General features: G+C 42.5%; 1 protein-coding gene across 2 annotated transcripts; it reads right to left on the reverse strand.

Annotated features, from left to right (window-relative positions):
• Window positions 1-1,294: 1,294 nt before the first annotated feature.
• Window positions 1,295-20,217, reverse strand: golgb1 (golgin B1). 2 transcript variants are annotated; one of them, XM_034863939.1, is made up of 21 exons: window positions 20,083-20,216; window positions 18,352-18,430; window positions 17,576-17,767; window positions 17,348-17,461; window positions 17,023-17,184; window positions 16,783-16,905; window positions 15,184-15,297; window positions 14,269-14,971; window positions 14,093-14,169; window positions 13,175-13,235; window positions 9,021-12,920; window positions 7,925-8,219; window positions 7,424-7,835; window positions 7,102-7,335; window positions 6,178-7,014; window positions 5,811-6,004; window positions 5,547-5,706; window positions 4,193-4,293; window positions 4,038-4,109; window positions 3,070-3,157; window positions 1,295-2,959 (listed from the first exon to the last, which is right to left on the reverse strand). In XM_034863939.1, exons 2-21 carry the CDS (start codon window positions 18,418-18,420, stop codon window positions 2,822-2,824), a joined length of 8,046 nt encoding a protein of 2,681 aa, XP_034719830.1. In that variant the 5' UTR covers window positions 18,421-18,430; window positions 20,083-20,216; the 3' UTR covers window positions 1,295-2,821. The 2 variants fall into 2 exon arrangements, with proteins under 2 accessions (XP_034719830.1, XP_034719829.1); XM_034863938.1 differs by having other exon boundaries at window positions 7,925-12,920; window positions 20,083-20,217.
• Window positions 20,218-23,431: the final 3,214 nt, after the last annotated feature.

Consider the following 23,431-nt stretch of genomic DNA (forward strand, 5'->3'; position numbering starts at 1 on the left):
CCTGGTTTGCACACATCTCAGGAGGGATTTTGTCCCACTCCTCTTTGAAGATCTTCTCCAAGTCATTAAGGTTTCGAGGCTGACGTTTGGCAACTCAAACCTTCAGCACCCTCAACAGATTTTCTATGGGATCTTCTTGAGCCACTCCTTTGTGGCCTTGGCCGTGTGTTTTGGGTCATTGTCATGCTGGAATACCCATCCAAGACCCATTTCAACGCCCTGGCTGAGGGAAGGAGGTTCTCACCCAAGATTTGACGGTACATGGCCCCGTCCATCGTCCCCTTGATGCGTTGAAGTTGTCCTGTCCCCCCAGCAGAAAAACACCCCCAAAGCATAATCTTTTCACCTCCATGTTTGACGGGGATGGTCTTCTTGGGGTCACAGGCAGCATTCCGCCTGCAAACAAGGCGAGTTGATTTGATGTCAAAGAGCTCCATTTTGGTCTCATCTGACCACAACACTTTCACCCAGTTGTCCTCTGAATCATTCAGATGTTCAATGGCAAACTTCAGACGGGCAGGGGGACCTTGTGGGCGCTGCAGGATTTCAGTCCTTCACAGCGTAGTGTGTTACCAATTGTTTTCTTGGTGACTATGGTCCCAGCCGCCTTGAGTTAAAGATCCTCCCATGTAGTTTTGGGGTGATTCCTCACTGTTCTCATGATCATTGCAACTCCCCGAGATGAGATCTCGCGTTGGAGCCCCAGGCCGAGGGAGATTGACAGTTCTTTTGTGTTTCTTCCATTTGCGAATCACCACACCAACTGTTGTCATCTTCTCACCAAGCTGCTTGGCAATGGTTTTGTAGCCCATTCCAGACTTGTGTAGCTCTACAATCTGGTCCCTAACATACTTGGAGAGCTCTTTAGTTTTGGCCATGGTGGAGAGTTTGGAATATGCTCAATTGATTGCTTCTGTGGACAGGTGTCTTACATACAGGTAACAAACTGCGATTAGGAGCACTCCCTTTAAGAGCATGCTCCTAACCTCAGCTCATTTCCTGTATGAGATGATGTTGGGAGCCAGAAAGTTTTCTGATTGAGAGGGGGTCAAATACTTATTTCCCTCATTAAAATGCAAATCAACTTAAAACATTTTTTACAAGTGTTTTTCTAGATTTTCTTCTTATTGTCTCTCGCTGTTCTAATAAATCTACCATTAAATTATAGACAGATTTTTTTTTTGTCAGTGGGAAAATGTACAAAATCAGCAGTATTGTGATCAAATACGTTTATTTCCCTCACTGTATATTAACTTTAGTAATTCATGACTGACATAAGTACAGCCAGACACAATTCACATGTTTAAACTTTATTGTGTGCTATAAGCACTTTTGCAAAAGGTGATATTGTCTCAGCAACAGTATGTTTATATCATCATTCCTCCCATATAATAACATATTTTGTTTATGAGTGCCTTTTTATGACACTCAAGGACACCTTACACACATGAAGCATTGTCATTTTTTAACACCAGTGCTTAACTGTAACATCACTCCCATATTAAGAAATGTTTACTGAAATGGCAAAATCACTGATTAATGATACCCATTTCTTAAGCACTTTACCATGAAAGCGAAAATTTGCGTTAAAAACTTAACAGTGCCTAAAAATCAGTAAACTAAAGTCCCAACGTCTGTATTTTCTTTTCAACAGACACAAATAAGCAAATAATGAATGCTTGACAAGATCTGTCCCTGGTCCCTGCTCTAAACTCCAACACTTTTATTACATTTTAGTGTCCTATACAGCCCTTTTGTAACATTATTTACAGTATATTTCTGTGTTATAAAGATATAGAGATATAAAGAACATAAGAAATTGATAGAGAAGATGAGTACAGATGGATCATTTCACCAACAGTGAGCGATTAAATAAACAAGAATCAAGAGGATGATGTCAATGTATATGTAGGTAGTGAATCATTCTAACTGTTATGGGCAATAAATTATGCTACATCAGAATTGTTTATAATGGCATAGATATCATTAGAAAACACAGCAGTCTTTCTCCTCTGGAATGAACCCACACTGTGGCAATATTGCACCAGAATAACGGCTTCCTCTGCCATAAAAAACTACAGAGCGAACTGTAAAATCTAAATCTATGCAACAGAATCATGGACAGGGAATCTTGTTGGATACACAAGAGGGAAACCTACATCCAAATGACTTACAAATACATGTACATAATGTACAAATATCAGTCCCTTTTCTAATGTGATTTATATTAGAGGAAAAGAAAAGCAAACAGACGATAGGAATGTGTAAGAACAGAAATTGCACCGTGCTCCGTTTTTATGCATGAAATGAGTAGAAGAGGAAGAGACTGGGCTATAACAGCACATACTGAACCTCAAGCCATCTTAAAAGAATAGTTCCACATCTTGGGAAATATGCTTAATTGCTTTTTTTGCCAGAGACAAGATTGATACCACTCTAATAAACTAGGCTCGCTCTGTCCAACAGTAACAAATCTCCCTAAAAGCACCTCTACAGATGACTAATTAACACATTATCTTGTGTGCTTAACCGCTAAAAATGCTCTTGGGAAGAAACTTGTTTTGAGGAAAAAAAAAAGGATAAATTCCCTTCAAAGTCATAAGACTTAAACCAATGACAACAACATCCTATATAAATCGACATACTTTGGCTAGAAGATGAAGTCCTCTAAAGTGCAACATTTGGGTGTAGAAGATCCTTCACACCCTTATACAAAATGAAACAAACTGATGGCTTGGGTTAGGTCTGTGCAACATTTCCATTTTCTTTCCCCTCCTCTCTCTCTAGCTCTCTCTTTTCTTTCAGGTTTTTGTTTTTGGTTTCAGAGGTATCCGCCTAGACACAGCAGCAGCAGGACATGCACAGTGAGCAGATAGAGGCTGAACAGCAGAGGGGTACGCTGGCGGGAGCAGAAGGCCACTCTGAGCATTCGCACCAAACCAGGGCCACCTTTCCGAGTCTGCAAGAGACAGAGGACAAGGTTACGGGAAACATTCAGCTCATAAGTCTTTATTATTTTAGTTATTAAGATGACAGATGACGGGGTACAGGACATTAGTGGCGCCTTACTCGAGTGACAGCTCCTTCCGGCTCGATAAAAACAGCAGTCTCTGAGTGATCCTCTTCTTGTGCAGTGTGCCATTTAGCCTGGCTATGACTAATAATAATAATAAAAACGAATGTTAGCTGTCATATCTTGTGAATAAACACATTTATCAAAGCTAAAAGATGATTCATCTGCAGAAAAACAACAAAGTGTATGAAAGCAATCAAAGTAGACTCATAGTAGTCTCAAAATTATACAATTTAAAACATTGGATCAAGAACAATCTAATGATCAATGTTTCTTAGCATTCTAATATAATTACCGGTAACTCAGTATCAGTGGGTTGTGGACCAATTGTAAGACCAAAAAAAGCAAGATTTTAAAATTTTAGTTTGGTTTTTTGTACTATTGTGATGTACATTTTTACGCTATTTTCAATTGAAACAAACAAATAATCGAGAAAAAATGTGTAAATAAATACTTAAATAACCATTAGTTGCAGCCATAGCATAATTATGATGTATTCTAGTTTTAGTAGGTTACAAGCTGTGAACAAAACATTAACATACTGCCTTTCTAAATTAATGTTGTTGAAAAACAATTACTTATTAAGTCATCTGGCAGTTTTGAGTTTTAGCTTTGTTTTGGTCTCCATCAACTCCTGAGGGAAATATCTGTTTCTTTAGCTGCTAACTAGTCACTAGTTCACCGGCTAGTGGCTAACTTTGTGTTCTGTAGTTTGAGCAGAGAAGGTAGTGAACGGTTGGTTCATCAGAGCTTTTTTGCCAAATACATCTGCTTCCTGCAAAAACTTTGATGAAAGTGGCTAGAGTGAACCAAAATAGTGAAGAAAAGTGGGCCAAAGAACCACAAAAAGGCCCTTGAAAAAGCTCTGTAGAGCGAAGGAGAACTGCAGTGCAATGGTAACTGTCAATATAAAAATATTGCTTATAGCAGCTATAATTTCCCTTTATCTTGTCACATTTCATACCGTTTGAGTCGATCCTGTGTGTCCATTAGCTGCTCCTCAGCAACCACTCTCCGCTGCATCTCTTCATCCAGCCTGATTCAAAAGAGTTTAACATGGATTATACTTTACTTAAAACTTGTAACAGTATTTCTGTTAATGTTTGACCTATACTATACCTTCTCTGTAGCTCTTTGACCTCAGCTACGTATGCAGGGCTATCTACCAGGCTACTCCGCTCCTGCGGGGCTCCAGGAGCACTGTCCACTTCCTCTGTGCCCTGCAAAGAAGATAATTACTGATGATTTTATAGTTTATATTATGCCTTCTGCAACAAACCGCAACAAAAATAAACTGTGCCGGGGCGGTCTCTAGCTAACCAAGTAAGAGCGTTTGTTTCAAGTTGGCTGAGTCCGGCAGCGACCCGGGTTTGAGTCTGACAGGTGGCCCTTTGCTACGTGTCATCCCCCCATCTCGCTTCCCCTTTCATGTCTATCAACTATATAATAAAAAGGGAAAAGCCCCAAAAAATAATGTTTGAAAAAATAAAAAAAACACTGTGCACCTGCACCACAAAGCATACACAAAGTGTTCCAGCGTTCCAGCCAATAACCAAAAAGAAGAATTTGTGGGTGGGGTTTGGGGGTGTTTAGCGTGCAGAAGCACGGATGGGAGGGGATGGGAGGATGAGGAGGAAAGAGGGAGCGGCAAGCTAGTCTCGCTTTGTTTGAAAATACTTCCAATGTCAACAAGATGTAACGTCACCCCACATCGCTTAGAGCACCTTTAAGATTTTTTACAACTTAAGGTCCAATTATTTATTCCCAATGTGGTATGAGATGTAGCACTAAAAGATGAGGGGGTGCAAGATGTATCGACTCAATATCGTTATTGCAATATATCAAAAGCATGCAATATTTTGTTTATTTTGTGGTTGTTGCGCCCCAATCGTTGGCTGTGTGGCTTGGTTGTGTTTGATATAGCGCACGCTTGAAACGCTATAATGGTCATGTTTCATTAACATCAGCGCACGGGTCCACTATGTGATAAACCCTATTTAGTGTACCACGTGTGTGCTTATTGCGACAGAGGGACAGTGTAAGTGAAGAAATAGAGAAAAAAAAACGGAACAAATAAGAGAGAAAGAAAAGGTGTGTCATACTGTACAACCCTTATAACATGTCCTGTTCTGTAGACATGGTCGTTGTACCAGTCCAATTCAACAGTAAGTACAAATAAACCTTGTGTTGTAAAAATGTTGTTTCATTTGTTATGAATCTATTTTGATGTGTTTTCCCATAACTTTTGTAATTTTACGTGTTTAAAAAGTTTCAAAATTAATATCCATACTGCAATATTCACAATCAATGTCACAATATTACACTTTGTCAATATTGTGCAACCCTACACACAACCTGGTGGTATTTGTGTCAGGGGTCCCAAGTCCTAATCAACACTACTGCTTTTTGGAATGCCACCATGCACATAATATATTATTTCCTATTACAGTCATAAGTACATGCAAACGTTAACCTCTCTCTGATAGTGTTCCTGCTGAAGTTTGGGCTTGTCGGCGTGGGCTTCCTCCAGCATGGCGGTGAGTTGCCGCAGTTGTTGGTCCCTCTCCGACAGTGTGGCGAGGGTCTGCTGCTTCAGCTGCTCTGCTTGAGCCATCCAGTCGATACGCTCCAGTCTACAAAGCACGTGACAAATTATCAAACAATAAAAGGCCTTTGTGCCCTTCTGCTTGGTCAAGAACCGTGACTATGATGACATAATGCTGGCTCTGTTGCTCACCTGAGAGTTTCTATTTCCAGCTTGCCCATTTCTACCACCTTCTCTAGCTGCATTATGACACCCAGTATGTCTTCATTCTTGTTCTTCTCCTCAAACAGCTCCTGGCTGATTTTAATCAGCTCTCCTGCTCCCAGTCGAGCCAACTCTAACTTCTGCTTCTTGAGCTCAGACGCCTGGGTTTGAAGCTGCTCCAGCTGCACCCAAAGAGAAGGAAAAAGAAGAAAAAAATATATGACAAAATACATAAACATAACATGAACATAAACAAACATAACGCTCCCATCATTATTTATATTCTTTGCCAGGAGAGTTGTGATTATCTGTGTTTATGACTAAAATATTGATATTTACGGTGACTGTAACTCACCAGTCTCTCCCTGTCATTCTGCAGGGCTTGTAGTGCGTTCTTCAGCCCCCACACTTCACCAGTGGAGCCTCCAGGGCTGTTGTGTGCTGCGTGGCCACCTGCCTTGCTCACCTCTTCCAGCTTCCGGCTTAGTTCCTGGACCTTGCTTTCCGCCTGGTCCCTGCTGTCCTGCAGGGAGGCCATGGCTTTTGAGAATGAATGGTTCTCTGCTCTTAGCTGCGCCGTTGCCTCTTTCTCCTGTAACAGATTCTGTTCGACAGCCAGCAAGTCTCTGGCCAGCTCTGCCACCCTCTCCTGAGCACTCTCTGACTCTGTCCGCATCACACCTCCCTCCCATCGCAGCTCAGCTAGCTCTTTGCTCCTGCTCACCTGCTCTTGGCTCTCCTTGAGTCGCCTCTCCTCCAATGCCTCCACTTGTTCTCTCGCTGCTTGCAGCTGCTCCCTCAGCTTCTCAACTTCTGCACCGGGAGCATCTATCACCTGTGATGCTGTCCTAATGTCAACAGCCTGGCTAAGAGTCTCGCTTTCCACTCTGACTTCTTCTACTCCTGTCTCTCTGGCTCTGCTCACATTCTTTACCTGACTTTCCAATTTATCGCGTTCCTTTTCCAGAGAGGCAATACGCTCTCGTTGAGCTGCTAGAAGCTGTTTGTGTTGGGAGTCCTTCATGCTCAGGACTTGGTTAAGTTCGTTACGGTAGCCGTGAAGCTGAGCGGACAGCTGGGCCTTTTCAGCATACAGGTCATCTCTCTGGACCAGCAGAGCGCGCAGCTCTTCTTTCAGGCTGTTGTTCTCCCCTGCCGCCTCTTGGATCAGACCGTCCTTTTCCATTATCACCTGAGAAACAATACCAATATTATATTGACTACTGACCAAAACGAGCTCAGCTTCAGATATTATAAGCTTTAGGTTTTTGTGCATTACCTGCAGGTGTTTCTCCTCCAGCTGTTTGTACATGTTAAGGACTCTGTCTCTGTCATCCTGCAAGGAGCCCATGGCCTTCATGAAAGAATCCAGTCTGGCTTTTCTGTTGTTGCTCTCTTCCTCTGCCTTTCGCAGTTTTTCTTCCAGATCCCGCACTTCCCCTCTTCTCTGCTCCAGCTCCTTCTCAGCCTCTTGTGCCCTGCTGTCGGCCTCCTTTCTAGCCTCCTCTGCAGCCTGGCAAACAAAACACACATAAGTGATGAAAAATTTGTCATCCAAGAACAATATAGAGCATGTACTGTAGATGAAAACGTGTAAAAACCTGAGTAACAGCTTGCTCCTTTTCCCCCAGCATTTCCACCTCTCGCTTTTCCTTTTCATTTAACTCAGTCTGCAGCGTCTCTGTCAAGGCCTTAGAGGACCTCAGGTCTGTCTCTAGTTGCTCCACGTTCAGACACAGACGCCTCTCTTCTGCCTCCCTCTCCCTTAGCTCAGTCCTGGCCTGGTCGACTTCACCCTGCAGATGACCTACAGCCTCCTCTAGAGCTCTGGCCCTCTGAATAAGACTCTCCATCTCATTTTTCAGAGCATGGCCTTCATTTTGTGCAGACTGCAGCTCAGTTGTAGTTATCCGAAGATTGCTCCTCTCCTCCTCAAGGGCAGCTTTGCTTTCTGTGACTTTCTTTTCCTCCTCTTCCAGTTTCAGCTGCAAATCTTTGATTGCTTTCTCTAGTCTGAAAGAAATGAAATGTGAGTTTTGAGCAAAAAAAAAAAGCTGAACATAATCAGGGAAACAAGACAAATACAGCAAGAAGGTTTTTACCTGTCGACTGAAAGCTGAAGTTCCTCTTTCAGAGAAGATTCTCTCTGAAGCTGTTCTGCCAGTTCCTTGGCCCGTGTTTCAGCCTCCCGAACTTCGGCTTCCTTACCCTGCAGAGCATCTTTAAAACGAGTCTCCCATTGCCGGGTCTCGTCCAAAACTCTGTCACGGTCATCTTGCAGTGAGGACATGCAGCGTGAGAAAGCGGCTAACCTGGCCAGAGACTCGTCCAGGCGGGCTTGCATCTCCTGGGCCCGTCTCTCAGCTGCTTCTGCGACCTCTCTGGCCTCCAGAGTGGCTTCCTCTTCCCTGTCTCTTTCTCGGTCCACCTCTTCCAGTCTCAGCTCCATCTCCTTCAGTTCAGCTCCAAGCCTAAATCTAACGGAGTCAAGGGTTTGCTCTGCCTCTGCTTTCATCGAGGCTTCTCTCTGTTGGGCATTCTGTTCAAGGGTTGTTTTCTCAGCTAAAGCCTCGCTTGCCTTCTTCTGAGCCTCATCCAGCTGTGATTTGCAGCTAGCCAACTCTGATTGAGTCCTTTTCAGGTCTTCAACAGATTTGGAAGTCTCCAGTTGTGATTGCTCTAGTTTGTTGTAGAGCTCTTCATGGCCTTGCTGCAGCGCCTTAGCTTCTTTACCTAGTTCGCTGATCCTCTCCTGGTACTTGATGCAGTCCTTCTGCAGCTGACGGACCTCCAGCTGCTTCTCCCTCAATAGTTCTTCCAGCTGACGTGCTCTGCTCTGGCTGCCTTCTCTGACCCTCTGAGCAGACCTCAGCTGTTGCTCCAGCTCCCTTTGCTTACCAGACTCTGCTTCAGCTTCAGCTCTTTCTCTCTGGGCTTGCCTCATGTCCTCCTCCAGCCTGGCAGCCCGGTCACTCTCACTCTGAGCCTTGGCTTCTAGCTCGGCACGCTCCCTCTCCAGCCTCTCCACCTCCCGCTGCAGCTCAGCCAGGTGCTCCCGGTTCTCTCCTGCCTCTTGCTGGTAGCCAGCGATGCTGCCATTGAGCTGAGCTAATTGGTTCATCAGGCGCTCCTCTAGGTTATCTTTCTCCGTTTCAAGGCTTCTGAGCAGCTCTTTAAACTGGGCTTCCCTCTTTGAACCCTCAAGAATCTCCTTTTCTCTACTCTCCTGAAGATCTTGCTCAAGAGAGGCCAGCTCAGCTTTGAGTCTGGCCTCCTGTTCCTGCCACAGCTCCCTCTCTGCATCAACAGCTGCCTCCATCTCCCTTATTTTATCTTCTAATAGAACTTGAACACTTTCAATCATTTCTGCTTTTTCTTTTTCCTCAATAGGTTGTGAATGTGTTTCTGGTGCATGCCCTGCAGCTATTTGGTCAGCTGCTGTGTCTTCTTCTTTGTCTTCATACTGACCCTCAACGGGCTCTGGTTTGTCCATGATTAAGTGTGATTGCTGGGCAGTGATAACCTCTTCTACAACAGTAGCATGAACCACATTGTCTTCTTTCTTTCCTGTTTGGGCAAGTTGTCCCCTCAACTCTTTAATCTGCTGCCCTAAAGAGTCTCTTTCTGCCACTGTAGCATCCAACTCAGCTTTCAAAGCCCCCAGCTCATTGTGAAGTCTTTCCACCTCAGCTTTGAGAGCCCTGTCCTCTCGTTTTATTACATTCTTGTCCTGCATCTCACTGAGTCTCTCATTCTCCTCCTCTAACTCCATTATTTTTTGCTGCTTTGTTTTGGCAAACTTTCTCATTTTGTCTTTTACTGAATCCACCTCTTTCTGCGACTCTTCAGCCCGTCTTTCGGCATCCTGCTTTGCAGCCTCCTGCATCCTCACCTTGGCCACAAGGTCTTGTCTCTCCTGCCTGGCAGCCTCAAGGACTCGTCTCACTCGCTCTGCTTCATCGCTCACATTTTCATATGACTTGAGCAGAGTCTCGTACTCGTCCTTCATGCCTTGAACCTTTTCCTCCCATTCTCTGCAGGTCCTGGCAGCTTCTTCTTTCGCTTGCTCCACTTCTCTCTTACAGGCATCTTTCTCATTCAGTATGCCCTCCATTGCCAGTTTGAGGCTCTCACAGGATGATCCTAGGCTTTGGTTTTCCAGTAATGTCCGGTCAACTTCGTCAATCAGTCGAACTTTTTCCGCTCTCAGCTTCTCCAGCTCATCTTGTGCTGACTCCATTTTCTGTTGCAGTTCAGCTAGGAGCTTCTCAGTTGAAGCTAGTTGCTCCTTCTGGGTTTTGTTTTCTTTTAGAGCCTCTTTGCGAGAGATCAGGGCAGCCTGAAGTTTCCGTTGTAGCTGCTGGTTCTTTGCCTCGCTGTCTTTTTCTTCCTCTTGCTTCAGTGGAAGTTTAACCTCTAACCTTTGGGTTTTGTCTTGCTCAGCCTTCAGTTCTTCCTGTAAAGAAAATATCACCTGATCCTTCTGAGTCACTGTGTCCTGCATTGAGTGTATGAGAGAGTTCTGCTCGCTAAGCTGCTGGCTTAGCTCCAGGATTTCATGGTTCTTACTGACGAGAAACTGCTTAAAGTCCTCCACTTCAGCCTGAAGAGTTGTAATTGAGAATGTAGAATCTGCAGATTCTGTTTGGGCGGCAGCGTCCATCTCTGCTTTCAAGGTTTCAGCATAAGACTCAGCCTGGTGATACTTTTCTCTAAGATCATTAATTTCCTCTGAGAGTGCACCAATCTGCCTTTCCTTTTCTCGTAATGCTTGTAGCTCTTTGCCCAACTCCAATAATTCAGCCTCCTTTAGTGACAAACTGGCCTCGGTTTCCTGCAGCTGCTTCTCTAGCTCTGTGTTTGCCATTTGCACAGTCTGGATCTCTCCTCTGAGAGCTTTCACAGAGGCCTCCATTTGTGCAGAAAGGAGGTCAGACTGCTCTGCAGGATGCTTAACTGGATCGCTGGATTGTGGTTGCGATGAATCAGTCTCAGATGTGGCAAAATCCACCCAATCCTCCTGGACCCAATCACCTGCTGCTTGCTTTGCCACATTTTCAGCCAGTTGGATGGTCTCTTGGCAAGATTCTCTATCAGTGCTCACTTTTTCTTCTAACGCTCTCAATTTAGTGAGAAGAACTTCTTGCTCGCCGCTCTGCACCTGAAAACGTTCCACAAGCTCGCTGTATTCTTCTTTCTGCTGCTTCAGCTGTTCACGGTGGTGCCTATCTTTCTCTTTTGCTTTGCGGATGGTTTCCTTGCGAGATTCTTGGGCCTCCTGGACTTTTTTCTGAAGGGTTTCACACTCTGCTTCAAGAGAGACCACTTGGGATTGTAACACTGTTGTTTCAGATGAACTGTCAGCCTGCTGAGAGTTTTCAGCTTCTTCACGTAGCTTTCTATTCAGAGCAAGCGTCTCACTGAGAACTTGATCCTGCCAGCTAATTTTCTGTTCAAGAGTTTCAACTGCCTCATCTTTGGACCTTAAAGCTTGCTCAAGTTCAATGACTTTAGCCGCCATTTCCTGAAGCTCACATGCTCTAGATTGTTCTACCTCCGGAATTTCTGCGGGACATTCTGTCTTTGCAGTTTCATCTCGCTCTTTCCATTTCTTTGCTTCTACCTCAAATTCAGCAACCTTCCTCATGAGATCTTTGCGTTGCACAAGTGCAGCCTGCAACTTTTTCTTTGTGGTTGTCAGTTGGCTTTCCAGCATTCCTTTCTCCTTTCGCATACTATCAAGTTCATCACCTACATGAGCAGCTGAGTCTTCAGAACTCCCTTTCTGTTTCTCGTCTCTGACTTTCTCAAGGTCCACTATCTGCCCCTTCAGTTTGTTGACTTCACTACCTATCTGGAACTTCTCTTCTTCTGCTTGGAGGAGTTTAGCTGACATGCTGTCATTAAGCTCCATTACTTCTTGCTCTTTTTGGCTGAGAATAAGCTGTAGCTCACTGATCTCAGAGTCCTTCTTTGACAAAGTGTCATTGTTGAGCTCTGATGTTTGAGAGTATTCCAACATGCTGTTTTCCATGTCTTGCAGCCTCTTTTCAAGCTCAGAGGAAAGGAGCTCTCTGTCCTCCAGCTGAGCACTCAGCATCCTGGCCTGCCCCTCCTGCTCACTGAAAGCTTGACGAGCCATATCCAGTTCTGTCTGTAGGGCCTGGATCTTCTCCTCCTTAGTTTTATTTTGAGTGCTTAACATGTCTAACTGTTCTTCTAGAAGCTGCATTTCAACACTGCGTTTCTCCACCACTGAGCTGCTTTGCTGAGAGAGCTTGTCCAGCTCCTCTCTGGCTAAATTAAGTTCTTCTGTAAAACCATTGGCCTGGGACTCGGCCTTTTCTTTGGCAGCAGCAAGGCATTGCGTTTCTTCTTCCAGGTTTTTGATTTTCTCCTGTGACTCTGCAGCTGCCTCTCTAAGCCCCTGAAGCTCAGCCAAAAGCTCACTATACCTCTTCTGAAGTTCCTCAGCCAAGGCCTGAGCAAAGACCTGGCCAGAGGGCACGCTGCCATCTGTGGTGGAAGATGTCTGCTGAGTTAGATGAACTTGTACCGTCTCTCGGATGATGACAGAGGACGACTCAACTTGAACTGTGGATGTTTCCTGCTCCATGCTCGTTGCCTCCCATGACTGCAGCTGCAACTGGCCAAACTCCTGCAGGATGGATGGCCACTCCTGGCCTCCATCTTGATTGACAGCTTCCAGGAGGGTCCAGCTGCTGTGGGCCACCTCTGAATCACTGCTGGCAACCATCTCATCTGAGGAGGTCCCTTTGGATTCTTCTGGGGACTCAGACTGGTTTCCAATAAGCTCTGGGCTGCTCTCACTATCAGCAGGAATGGAGAGGACTGAGGTGTCCTGAGCAACTAAGGTAGTGTCCTCTTCTTGAGTGTCATCCATGAAGTCAGGAAGGGCTGCACAACTGTTATGTGGGGCTGTACTGGCATCCTGAACCTGATCTGGAGTCTGACTGTAGTTTTCACATGATGCAACCCCACTGGAGCTGTGCTCCTCAGCCAGTCTGAGGGATTCTCGTAAGGCAACCAGCTCATTTTCTTTTTCTAAAAGCTGCTGCTCCAATTGCAGTATGTGTGCTGGGGAAGTCAACAAAGTAATTAGAAAAAAATATTGTATGGCATTTTTTTCCAGAAAAATAACTAGGTCTAATTGATTATCAAAATAGTTGACGTTTAACCTATTTTATCATTTAATTATTTTTAGCTTTAAAAGCATCCTAATTTATATGTATGTATGTATGTATGTCTGTATGACCTTGACCATTATATTTGATTCTGTTTCCATATAATGTATACATTTTATTTTGGGAGAACAAATCCAGTTTTTGTACCTTCATTTGCTTCAGATAAATCCTGTGCATCCGGTCCAGTCATATCACCTCTTTCAGATGTCTGAAACAAAAAATGACAATTAGCAGGAATGGAACTTTTACAGCATTATTTACCGGAGAACAAAATTCTGTATTAAAAGGATGGGAACAACACTTTTAAACTCTATATGGCCTTTATGATTGTTCTTAAATACAACGTGAGGTGAAGGTCGGATAAGACTGGTCGGTCATAACAGTGGATCAGTGCAGAGGGGATTAGGCGCACTTCTTCACACGGAGTTAAACTATTGTCCGTCTATGACCCAGTGCCTGTCCTGTCTGAGACTCAGACACATGTTGTAACACGGGACAAGTTAGACTGCCCTACTCTCAAACTTAAAGTTCTGCAAACTGTATTTTAATGAAAGGGGAAACCCAATGGCACTGTTATCTGCTATCTGACAAACTACTTTAATGTCTTAAACCTCAGTTTATGGTAAGCTTCCAGTCCCACATCAACACCTTTTTTTTTAAATCAAACTCACAACGAAGGCTGAAACTTTGACGTTAGAGCTTGCAGAGTACTACAAAGCTTTTAAAGTTCCCATCACAAGTAAAACAATTTATTCAGCATGACCACAATCTTAAGAAGAAAACCCACACAGCAAGTTGAAAGGATAACTGCTCTTCCTGGTAGCTTAAGCTGCCTGGCAAAGACTACACATGGCAGCTAAAAGTCTTCCCTGACAAAAAGGGATTTCATTAATCTACATATCTCGATCAAATCCCGTCGCAGGCCAAATCAACATAACGCATTTTAATATGTAAACGCAAAGGCCTGTGGATTGGATGCCATTATCCAGATAATGCACACAGATACAGAGTCATACAAGTTACAAGTGTTAATACCAGATGAATATTAGGCAAATTTGCACTGACCAATAGAATTTGCAGCTCCAGCTGTTGTATCTTGGCAGTGGCTTCCTCCTGTTCTGTGGTTTTTCTGTCGAGTTGTTCTGATAATCAAAGATGTGTATGAAAACATCATGTTAGGCAAAGGTTTGACATGGACACACTGAATTTTATAAACAGAAACAAACAGATAATTTCCTTACCCTGAAGGGTTTCCATGGTGTGTGTGAGCTCGGCACAATGTTCTTTACTCTCCCTGTGTTCATCTTTCAGCTTTGTCAGTTGTGCCTCAAAAGACTGCACAGTGTCCAGGAACAGGGAAAATTCAGCAGGGAAGGGGACTTCATCGGCTGCTTGCACATCTTCAAGAGTCAAAGAACGTAGATGTCTCCAAATTTCACCCAAGATTTCTGATTTCTTCTGGACTTCTTCATGTTTCTCTTTACTTAAAGCCAGCTCTCGCTCCAGTTTATCAACTTCTGACTTCACTCTCTCTGAGGCCTCCTGGCTGGCACTGACAACTGCCTCTCTCGTAGAGGCAAGTTCACTTTCGAGCCGAACTATTTCCAATCTAGCGCTCTCTAAAGCATCATGTCTAGCTTGGACGGCGGCAAGCTCAGCCTCTTTCATCAGAGACAGTTGTCTCTCCAATCTGGCAACTTCTATCTTCTCCTTTCCCAGAGCCTCCTGACTAGCATGCTCTGCCTCTCTCAGGGAGGCCAACTCGCCCTCTTGTCTGGCCACCACCGTTCTTTCTCTTTCCAAGTCCTCCAAGCTGGTTCGGAGGGCTGCAACTTCTGCTTGGGCCCTGCTGGCCTGTTCGGCCCACTGCTGCCTCTCTTCCTCCCTCTGCTTGGCGTCATTGGCCAGCTCTTGCTCCATCTGCCGGAACTGAGCAGTCAAGATCTGAGCAGAAAATAAACAGAGAGAAAGAGAAGGAGAAAGAGGATATGAGTGAATGTGTGTTGTGTGGCTCAGCCAAACAATGGATAATAATGACATGCCATTACGATGTGGGATGGGTCTGTTTGAACAGTTCTCTTTTCATTAAGCAGGAGCAGTATTCACTACAATAGCTGCACAAACACAAATGGCATCCAGTATATCAGGACCTGTACCTGTTTCTGCTGATCAGCACTGCTCACTTCCTGCTGCAGCATTTCCAGCACTTGGGACCGAGAGCTTAAGGCCTCCTCAAGCTCTTCACAACGCCTCTGTGCTGCATGCAGGGCCTTGGAGAAAGATAAATATATCATATAATAATAATAATAATCAGATAAAAAAGTGAATGTATCTGCTAAGTGTGGCAATCATCTTCTCTTTCACTAGTGGGAAAATTTAATTTTTTTTGTGTTCATCCCCTCGAGTTGAACTGAAGCAAATTCCATTTATTAGCCAGTTATCAAAACATTGGTAAAGGGTATTTCCTCTTTGTAGCTATTTAAATTTTTTTAGCTAAAATAATAAAACTTAAAAGGTTCCAGCTTCCCAAATGTGAATATTTGGTGATTTTCATCTTTTGTCTTCTATGACAGAAAAGTGCATATATTTGAGATTTTGAATGTTAATAATAATAATAATAATAATAATAATATTTCCTTATAAGTCCCACAAGGCGGAATAAAAATTTACACTTTGTTGTTTTCACACACAGGCCCTAATTACACACACATGCTCAGTACCTATACCTGCACTAATGGAGAGATGTCAGAGTGGGGCAGAAATAATATACAATGGTTTGGTTTATTTTGGGGAAATGCAACATTTTTATTGCCTACATTGCTTACGATATCATCTCTCAAGTGCCATCCAACATGGTTTTTACAGAAAACATTTTCTGAAATGCAATAACATCAAACTAAAGCACACATTAAACATACATGAACATTACTTTAAGTTGTGCAACTTAACTTTCAGAATTACAAGTTTTAACCTGAGACTGATCTGTATAGGCCTTATGTTAATATTAGTTATACTCAACCTATTTTCATTTATATATTTGATTACAATGTCACACAGCTCTGTTATACTTATGCTAGTCAGGTGTTTCTCTGTGAAGACAGAAAGTGAGAGAGAGGGGGCGCATTTAATCAGCTGTTTTTCCGAAAGGATAGTCAACAAGTCGGCTCTTTAGATCAAATTGTGGTCACCACTACGTTTTCTTGTCTTTGAGTCTGGTGGTTGTTGTGTTTGGTTTAGTTTCATCATCCATACGATCCTGTGGTGTACTTTTGTCAGGTCCACTTTGTTGGATGGAGGATTAAGTCAGACGTGATTTTTTCTGTTGAGATGCTGGAGCATTGATGTTGTGCTATTTTTGTGGTAAGCTAGTTCAATTTTGCAGTAGACACACTGTACAGAGTTTTTGTTTCATTTACGTTTGAACTGATTCCAAACTTTGGACACTTTCTGTCGTTTTCTCCAGCCAATCTCTTCTCTTAGCCTCTTACGCGCTTTCTTGATTTTGTAATCAGTCTTCTTCGCAAGCAGTGTCAGCCAGGTGTGCGACAGTAATAATCCTCTGTTCGGAAACACCGTGAGCGATACAACGTTGGTAATATTTATTAAACAAAGCTTTTTGGCAAAACCTTTTGCATAGAGGATTTTTAGTAATTAAACTATTCGAGTTACTATAGGAATCATTTCAGCCTTAATTGAATGGGTAGATTATAAATGAATAAACCACAAACTAAGTCAGTTATTCTTGGATCTTATACCTGCTGAAGCTCGCTGTCCCTCTGAGACGGTGCTGTGACCCTCAGCAGCTCTTCTTCGTGTTTCTGGATCTGTTCCTGGAAACGCACATCCTTCTCACAGACCACAGCCTGCAGTTTCTGCAACTGAAAAACAAAAATCAACAAATCATTCAGAAAGAGCTTTCTCGTGACATTTAAAATACAAATTTGTATTTGTTAACAGTGTATGGCTACATGTAATTCGAGCCACAGTTAGGTCACCTGTGCAGCGTGGGCGGATTCCTTCTCTTGAAGGAGCTGTTCTGTGGTCTGGAGTCGCTCTTGCAGCGCTCTGCGGTCGGCTTCCTCCGCGCTCAGCTTGTTCTTAAGTTCTTGGAGATCCTCCTCGACTGCGGCACCTGTGAAAGAGCTGTCTGGACTCTGCTGCAGACAAAACAGATGTTCAAGTCAGATAAAAAACTTTATCGTTAGTTTGTGGTGAGCTGGTGGCATAGCTTAGTCTGTATAAGATCTTTGCTGTAAAAGGCTACTGGAGGTAGATTATTCATAGGCACAACACAGACTATTTTATCTGATTTAAACTTACTGTTGCTCCTCCATGTCCTTTCAACTCAGAAATCTGTTTGTTGAGTGAAGCCATCTTGGCTTTAGCCTGCAGTTTGAGTTTGGTGAAGCGAGCTTCAGCTTCATCTTTCTCATTCTGTGGTTATGAAGCAAAAATTCTCCACGCTCAGTCATGAAAGACGTGACATAAAGTATATAGTAAACAGACTTTTGGAGTATTAACAGCAAATGAACCCAAAAGGTTATTTACCTTGAGCCGTGCATCTTTGTTAGACAGTTCAGTGTCCTTTTGTATAAGCTGGGTGTCTTTGTCGCGGATGAGCTCCTTCAGCTGGACCACAAGTTGTTCCAAGTGAGCCAGCCTCTCCATCGCCTCCTCAGGAGCCTCAGACTCCACTGGAGCCTGGTCCTCACCGGCAGGGAGCTGAGGCACCAGCATGCCCTGTTTAAGGAAACAGATAAGGTCAGTTTAGTTATCATGGTTCGTCCAACTCAACCTGTAAAAACAGCTATATAATGTCCTGGGTGGCTATGTGATCCAATGAAGGATGCTACTGAGCTGCATTATCAATAATGGAGAAATATTATTTTTGAAGCTGCTTTAAACTTTGGACTAAAAGTCAGATTACCATGGCCTCTGCTGCTTCAGTTTTGACAATTCGTTCTATTTTGAGTGCCACAGCTCAAGTAACGTAAGAGACAAAAATGCATCCTGGAATGTGCAGACACGCAGGAGTTAAGAGTTATGCAAATAAGTTATTTTGAGTCTGTAAACGCATGTTATGCAAGATAAAGCTTTCTCTGACCTATTTCTGTACAGATAGGACCATCATCATCTTCCTTTATTTTGTAAGATAAGAGGCGAGCAGTCCTTTCCTTTCATCATGCTCATTCAATGGTTGCTCCAAATTGAGGGTAAAATGCTCCAGAGACATTGACTGGACATAAACTCAACAATAACTCATTTTAAAACTGGGGACACAGTCAGCAATACGTCTCATTATAATTTGTGTGTTGCTCTCTCACCTGTGGGTCTCCATCTGGGCCCTCCTCTCCAGAGAGCTCCTGGAGGACTGTGGCCAGACGGCTCAACATAAAGATGGCACTGTGACAGGAAAAAATATCAAAGGTTTGAGGCTTCAGCCTAGTGATGTCTGGCATGTAAATCCTTTTTTTGCTGCACCTGCGCAAGCCCTTTCGTGTTTGCTATGGTTAAAAGGTGGACCTATTTTTTTTTTAAATATTCTCCAATGTCTTTCCTCAGTGTACAGGCTCATTAGTACTACAGATGTAAGCATACATTTTAATTCTGTACATAGTAGCATAAATACAGCCTACCATTAAAAGGTCTCGTGTTTGTAATGCACAGTAAATAATGTAGTATTTATTGGTTGACTCGCCCTTTAACTCCAACAGTTTGAAGTGCTGCATGACAATGTCCTCTGAAGGTGTGATTGTACACATAATCGCAAGAAAATGAACTGTATTTGATTTATGTATAAACATAGTGTCTGCAAGTAGAGATGTTCTGATACCAGTCTCGGAATCGCCTCCAATACTGCCTAAAACGCTGGAATCAGGAAGTACTGGAGTGTGTGCACCAATCTGATACCACATAATAAAGCCCTAAAGAAAATCTACCTTCAAAGTAGTTTATTCATGTTCTTTTTGTGTTTTAACTATATGTCAAACTGGATAATAAATGAAAGTTCAGTGGCATTCATTGTTTATGTTTGTACATGTTTCACAAAGAGTTTAACCCGAGGCAGACCAACAAAGATGGAAATCATCTCACATCCATACAGGGATAGTAGCACACAGTTGATTAAACATAATTAAATATATGACACTCGGTATCGGCCGATATACAACTTCAGGTATCATAATTGATATGGGAAAGCAAAAAAATATTGGACCATCTTTATCTGCAAGCTTTTTACAATATACTAGATCTGAAACCATTAGTTGTTCAAAAGGATAGAGTACTAATTAGCGATCGGTTGGATGTTTTTCCAGCCTACATTCCTTAGTTTCAGTTTTAAAACTGTGAGGTTTGAAAAACATAAGCAATATGATACCACAATACAAGTATGTGTTCTCATACAAGGACGTTGACTCTGGTTTTAAGTTGCTCTCAATGTTACACACAGTTCCAATAGAAATAGCCAAACGATTAATGAATTGAGAAAAAAAACTGATAAAGTAATTGTTGGTTGCAGCCCTACAGATTTTTAGAACAATGTTTATATAACCAAACTTTACGACCTGGGCTTTTACTGACCCCTATTTTCTATTTTCCCCCCCTTCCATGTCCAAAGCAACACATTGGCAGACACCTCCCAACCTATTCGCTGGATCGGTAGCGCCGAGCTTCCCCGAGCCTGCCGGACACTCCACTGCGGCTGCGTCACTTTTTTGTGAACAGAAAAGAAAAATAGCTAGCTATCGTAAAAATGCACGGGACACTATCCAAGCGGCTGGACAGCAATGTCTCCAAGGAGTAGTATACACTTTTGAAGATTACGGAATGCTGGTGTGAACGGGACACTTTCGTGAAAACACCCGGTGTGTACTCTGCGTGTAGTTTCCACAATACAGTAAGTTAGCTAATGCTAATTAGCGAGCTAACGCTGGTCACTCGTAAATAAGGATTACAAACCTGATTCGATGAGTTTTTTTTCCCTCTAAGAATGACAACTCTGTTACGCAGCCAAGTAAGTGGTGTGTTTTTTTTTAAAGAAATGACATTTGACTAACCTATGCGAGTGCTTTCCTGGTGAATGTATCTGCTTTTGATTTGATATATTTCCCCGGATGGATGTCAGAGCATAGCCACATCACCAAACATTCCCGGAAGCTCAACTTCCTTTGCTCTGATTGGACAGCCGGGATCTGCGTATTTAAGGGACCGTCTGCAAATTCTCAGGTGTCTGCTCCTTTCTAGGGAGTATCTGCATAAACGTATATTAAAAAAATAAAACATCAAATAAAACGAACAATACAGAAGACAGTATAATGATGGCAGGGCATGAACAAAGAGTCAACCGAATCGTCAACCAAATCGTCAACCATGGCAGACAGATTGGGAGAAGTCTGTTGCTGCTGGTTTACTACACCACAGTGTTTGTGGCCTTTGCGGGGCGCACCGTGCAGTGGATGGTGAATGCAGTGAAGTGGACCAGTCTGTTTGCACGCTACACAGTGTCTGTGTTTGACTTCATCTACAGACATCTGCACTGGGGGAAGAGGAAAAGTGTTGCTGGGGGTGCGAGAGAGCTCTGCCCAGAGCTCTGATGGAGCCACAGTGAATTCGTGTGTAGCATAACTTCGTCTAACTGTGTTGTCATAAAGCCAAATTAAGACAACAACAACAAAGACTGCATCTGGAGCTGCAGGGAAACGAAGAAGGAAAATGAGGCCTTACTGAAGTCAGAATAATTACAGCTTTACTTTTTTAAGCTCTTGAAACAGAGCTGTTTGTTACATAGTCTTATTAATGTTATAATTAGGTGTTTACATAATGTGTGTATGCCATATTTGTTATTGTCGGACAAACCTGTTCCAAAATGTTAGAAACTAAATTAATGCTTTTGGAAACTATATTTCTATTTGTGAGATACAATGGGGAATACCCTGTTGCTACCATTCATCACTCAAATCTGCTGATTTGATTGTTAATGCAAATGTATTACAGGGTAATGCAAACTAGAGTAAAATATTTTGGAAGCATTCATATACTGTATGCCTCTTACACATTACATTATTGCACTACAGTGGAGGTAGGATGAAAACTATCCTTTGTAGGATTGAAAACTATTAGCCAAATGTTTTTTCATCTGTGACTGTCTGAAGCATGCCCAATATTTAATTTTGGCCAATTCTTTATGTGGCAGGAAATGAAACCACAGAATGACCAATCAGCTACCATTCACCTGTGAAAAGCTGCTTCCTGAGGTTTTCCTGTGAAAATATATAAAGTGCTACTTCTGTTTTGCAAGTTTTTTTGGCCAGAAAGAAACGCTATTGCTGCTCCTAAATGTATCCTAGACACAGGCAACTAATGAGTTTAATGTGAGATATTAATACAATGGGGCTCGAAATTTTGGGCACCCCAGGTAAAGAATTGTATTAATGTGCATACAGAAGCCAAGAAAAATCTCCAAAACGCGTCAAATGACAGATCTGCAAAAGTTTGGGCCCTGCAGAGTTTATAGCATGCACCGTCCCTTTCGGAAAGCTGAGACCTGACAGTGTCTGGAAGTAGCAGGTGAGGTCAATCTTAAGGTATTAAATGCCCAGACTCATCTGACCTTGCCCCAACATTCAGCACCATGGCTTCTTCTAAGCAGTCTAGAAAACTAAAACTGAAAATTATTGACGCTCACAAAGCAGGAGAAGGCTATAAGAAGATAGCAAAGCGTTTTTTTCAGATGCCAATGTCCTCCTTTCAGAATGTAGTTAAGAAATGACCGTCATCAGGAACAGTGGAAGTTAAAGCAAGATCTTGAAGACCAAGAAAAATGTCAGACAGAACTGCTCGCAGGATTGTGAGAATAGCAAGTCAAAACCCACGTTTGACTGCACGATCCATCCAGAAAGACCTGGCAGACACTGGAGTTGTGGTACACCATTCCACTATAAAGAGATACTTGTATCAATGTGGTCTTCATGGAAGAGTCATCCGAAGAAAACCTCTTCTACGTTCTCACCACAAAAATCAGCATTTGAAGTTTGCAAATGAACATACAGACAAGTCTGATGCATTGTGGAAACAAGTTCAGTGGACCAATGAGGTTAAAATAGAACTTTTTGGCCAGTATAAGCAAAGGTACGTTTGGAGAAGAAAGGGCACAGAATTTAAAGAAAAGAACCTTTGTCCAACTGTTAAGCATGGGGGTGGATCAATCATGCTTTGGGGTTGTATTGCAGCCAGTGGCACAGGGAACATTTCACGAGAAGAAGGAAAAAATAGATTAAATAAAATTTCAGCAAAGTTTGGACGCTAACTTAATGCCATCTGTCAAAAAGATGAAGTCAAAGAGAGGATGGCTTCTACAAATGGATAATGATCCTAAACACACCTCAAAATCCACGGTGAATTACATCAAGAGGCGTAAACTGAAGGTTTTGCCATGGCCCTCACAATCTCCTGACCTCAACATAATTGAAAATCTATGGATAGACGTTAAAAGAGCAGTGCATGACAGACAGCCCAGAAATCTCAAAGAACTGGAAGACTTTTGGAAAGAAGAATGGGCAAAGATAACTCAAAAAAGAATTAAAAGACTCTTGACTGGCTACAAGAAGCGTTTCCAAGCTGTGATACTTTCCAAAGGGGGCAGTACAAGGAATTAACTCTTCAGGGTGGCCAAACATTTACAAACGCCTTTTTTATTTTTCTGTTATTTTGAAAGTGTAAATGATAGAAATAAAATCAAACTTTTTGTGACATATTATACGAATGTCTAATCTGTCATTTGATGCCTTTTGGAGATTTCCTTCTTTTCTTGGCTTCTTTATGCATATAATACAAATTTTTACCTGGGGTGCCCAAACTTTTGAGCCCCACTGTAAATGAAAAGTGAATTGTTTCTTTAAAATGACCCATAATTGTATGCACTAATGATGTTGTTTATTTTTATTTTTGTATGCATATATTTTAATTGAAAGCATTTTTAGACTTTAGTTAAAGCACTAACATTTCTGTTTTTTGGCTTTTTTTTAATGGATAACACAAGTTGCAAGTCATAAGAACATAAGAACTGAAACATTAACTGCACTGAATATTGCTGCTGCATACCACTAATACTGCTTTGAAATATGATTACATGGTTGTGTTATTATTTTCCTTGTTTATGGTAATCACACTGAGATCAAAAAGCTTTCTGCAGTGTTTTTATACTACTTTCACTAACTCAAACTGCATGACTCATGCCGATTGGTTTTAAACTGGTATCTAAATAAAACTCTCTACCAAGTAATATTTTGTAATGATTAATCTACAGAGGGTAGTGTGTGTGTTTGCAGTGTGCAAAGTCTTTATCAGGAGCGTTACAGGTGCACCACTCGAACTTGAGTCATCAGTTCGAATGCATGACTGTGATGG

This window comes from Etheostoma cragini, chromosome 23 (assembly GCF_013103735.1).
Source record: "Etheostoma cragini isolate CJK2018 chromosome 23, CSU_Ecrag_1.0, whole genome shotgun sequence".
NCBI classification, from domain to species: Eukaryota; Metazoa; Chordata; class Actinopteri; order Perciformes; family Percidae; genus Etheostoma; species Etheostoma cragini.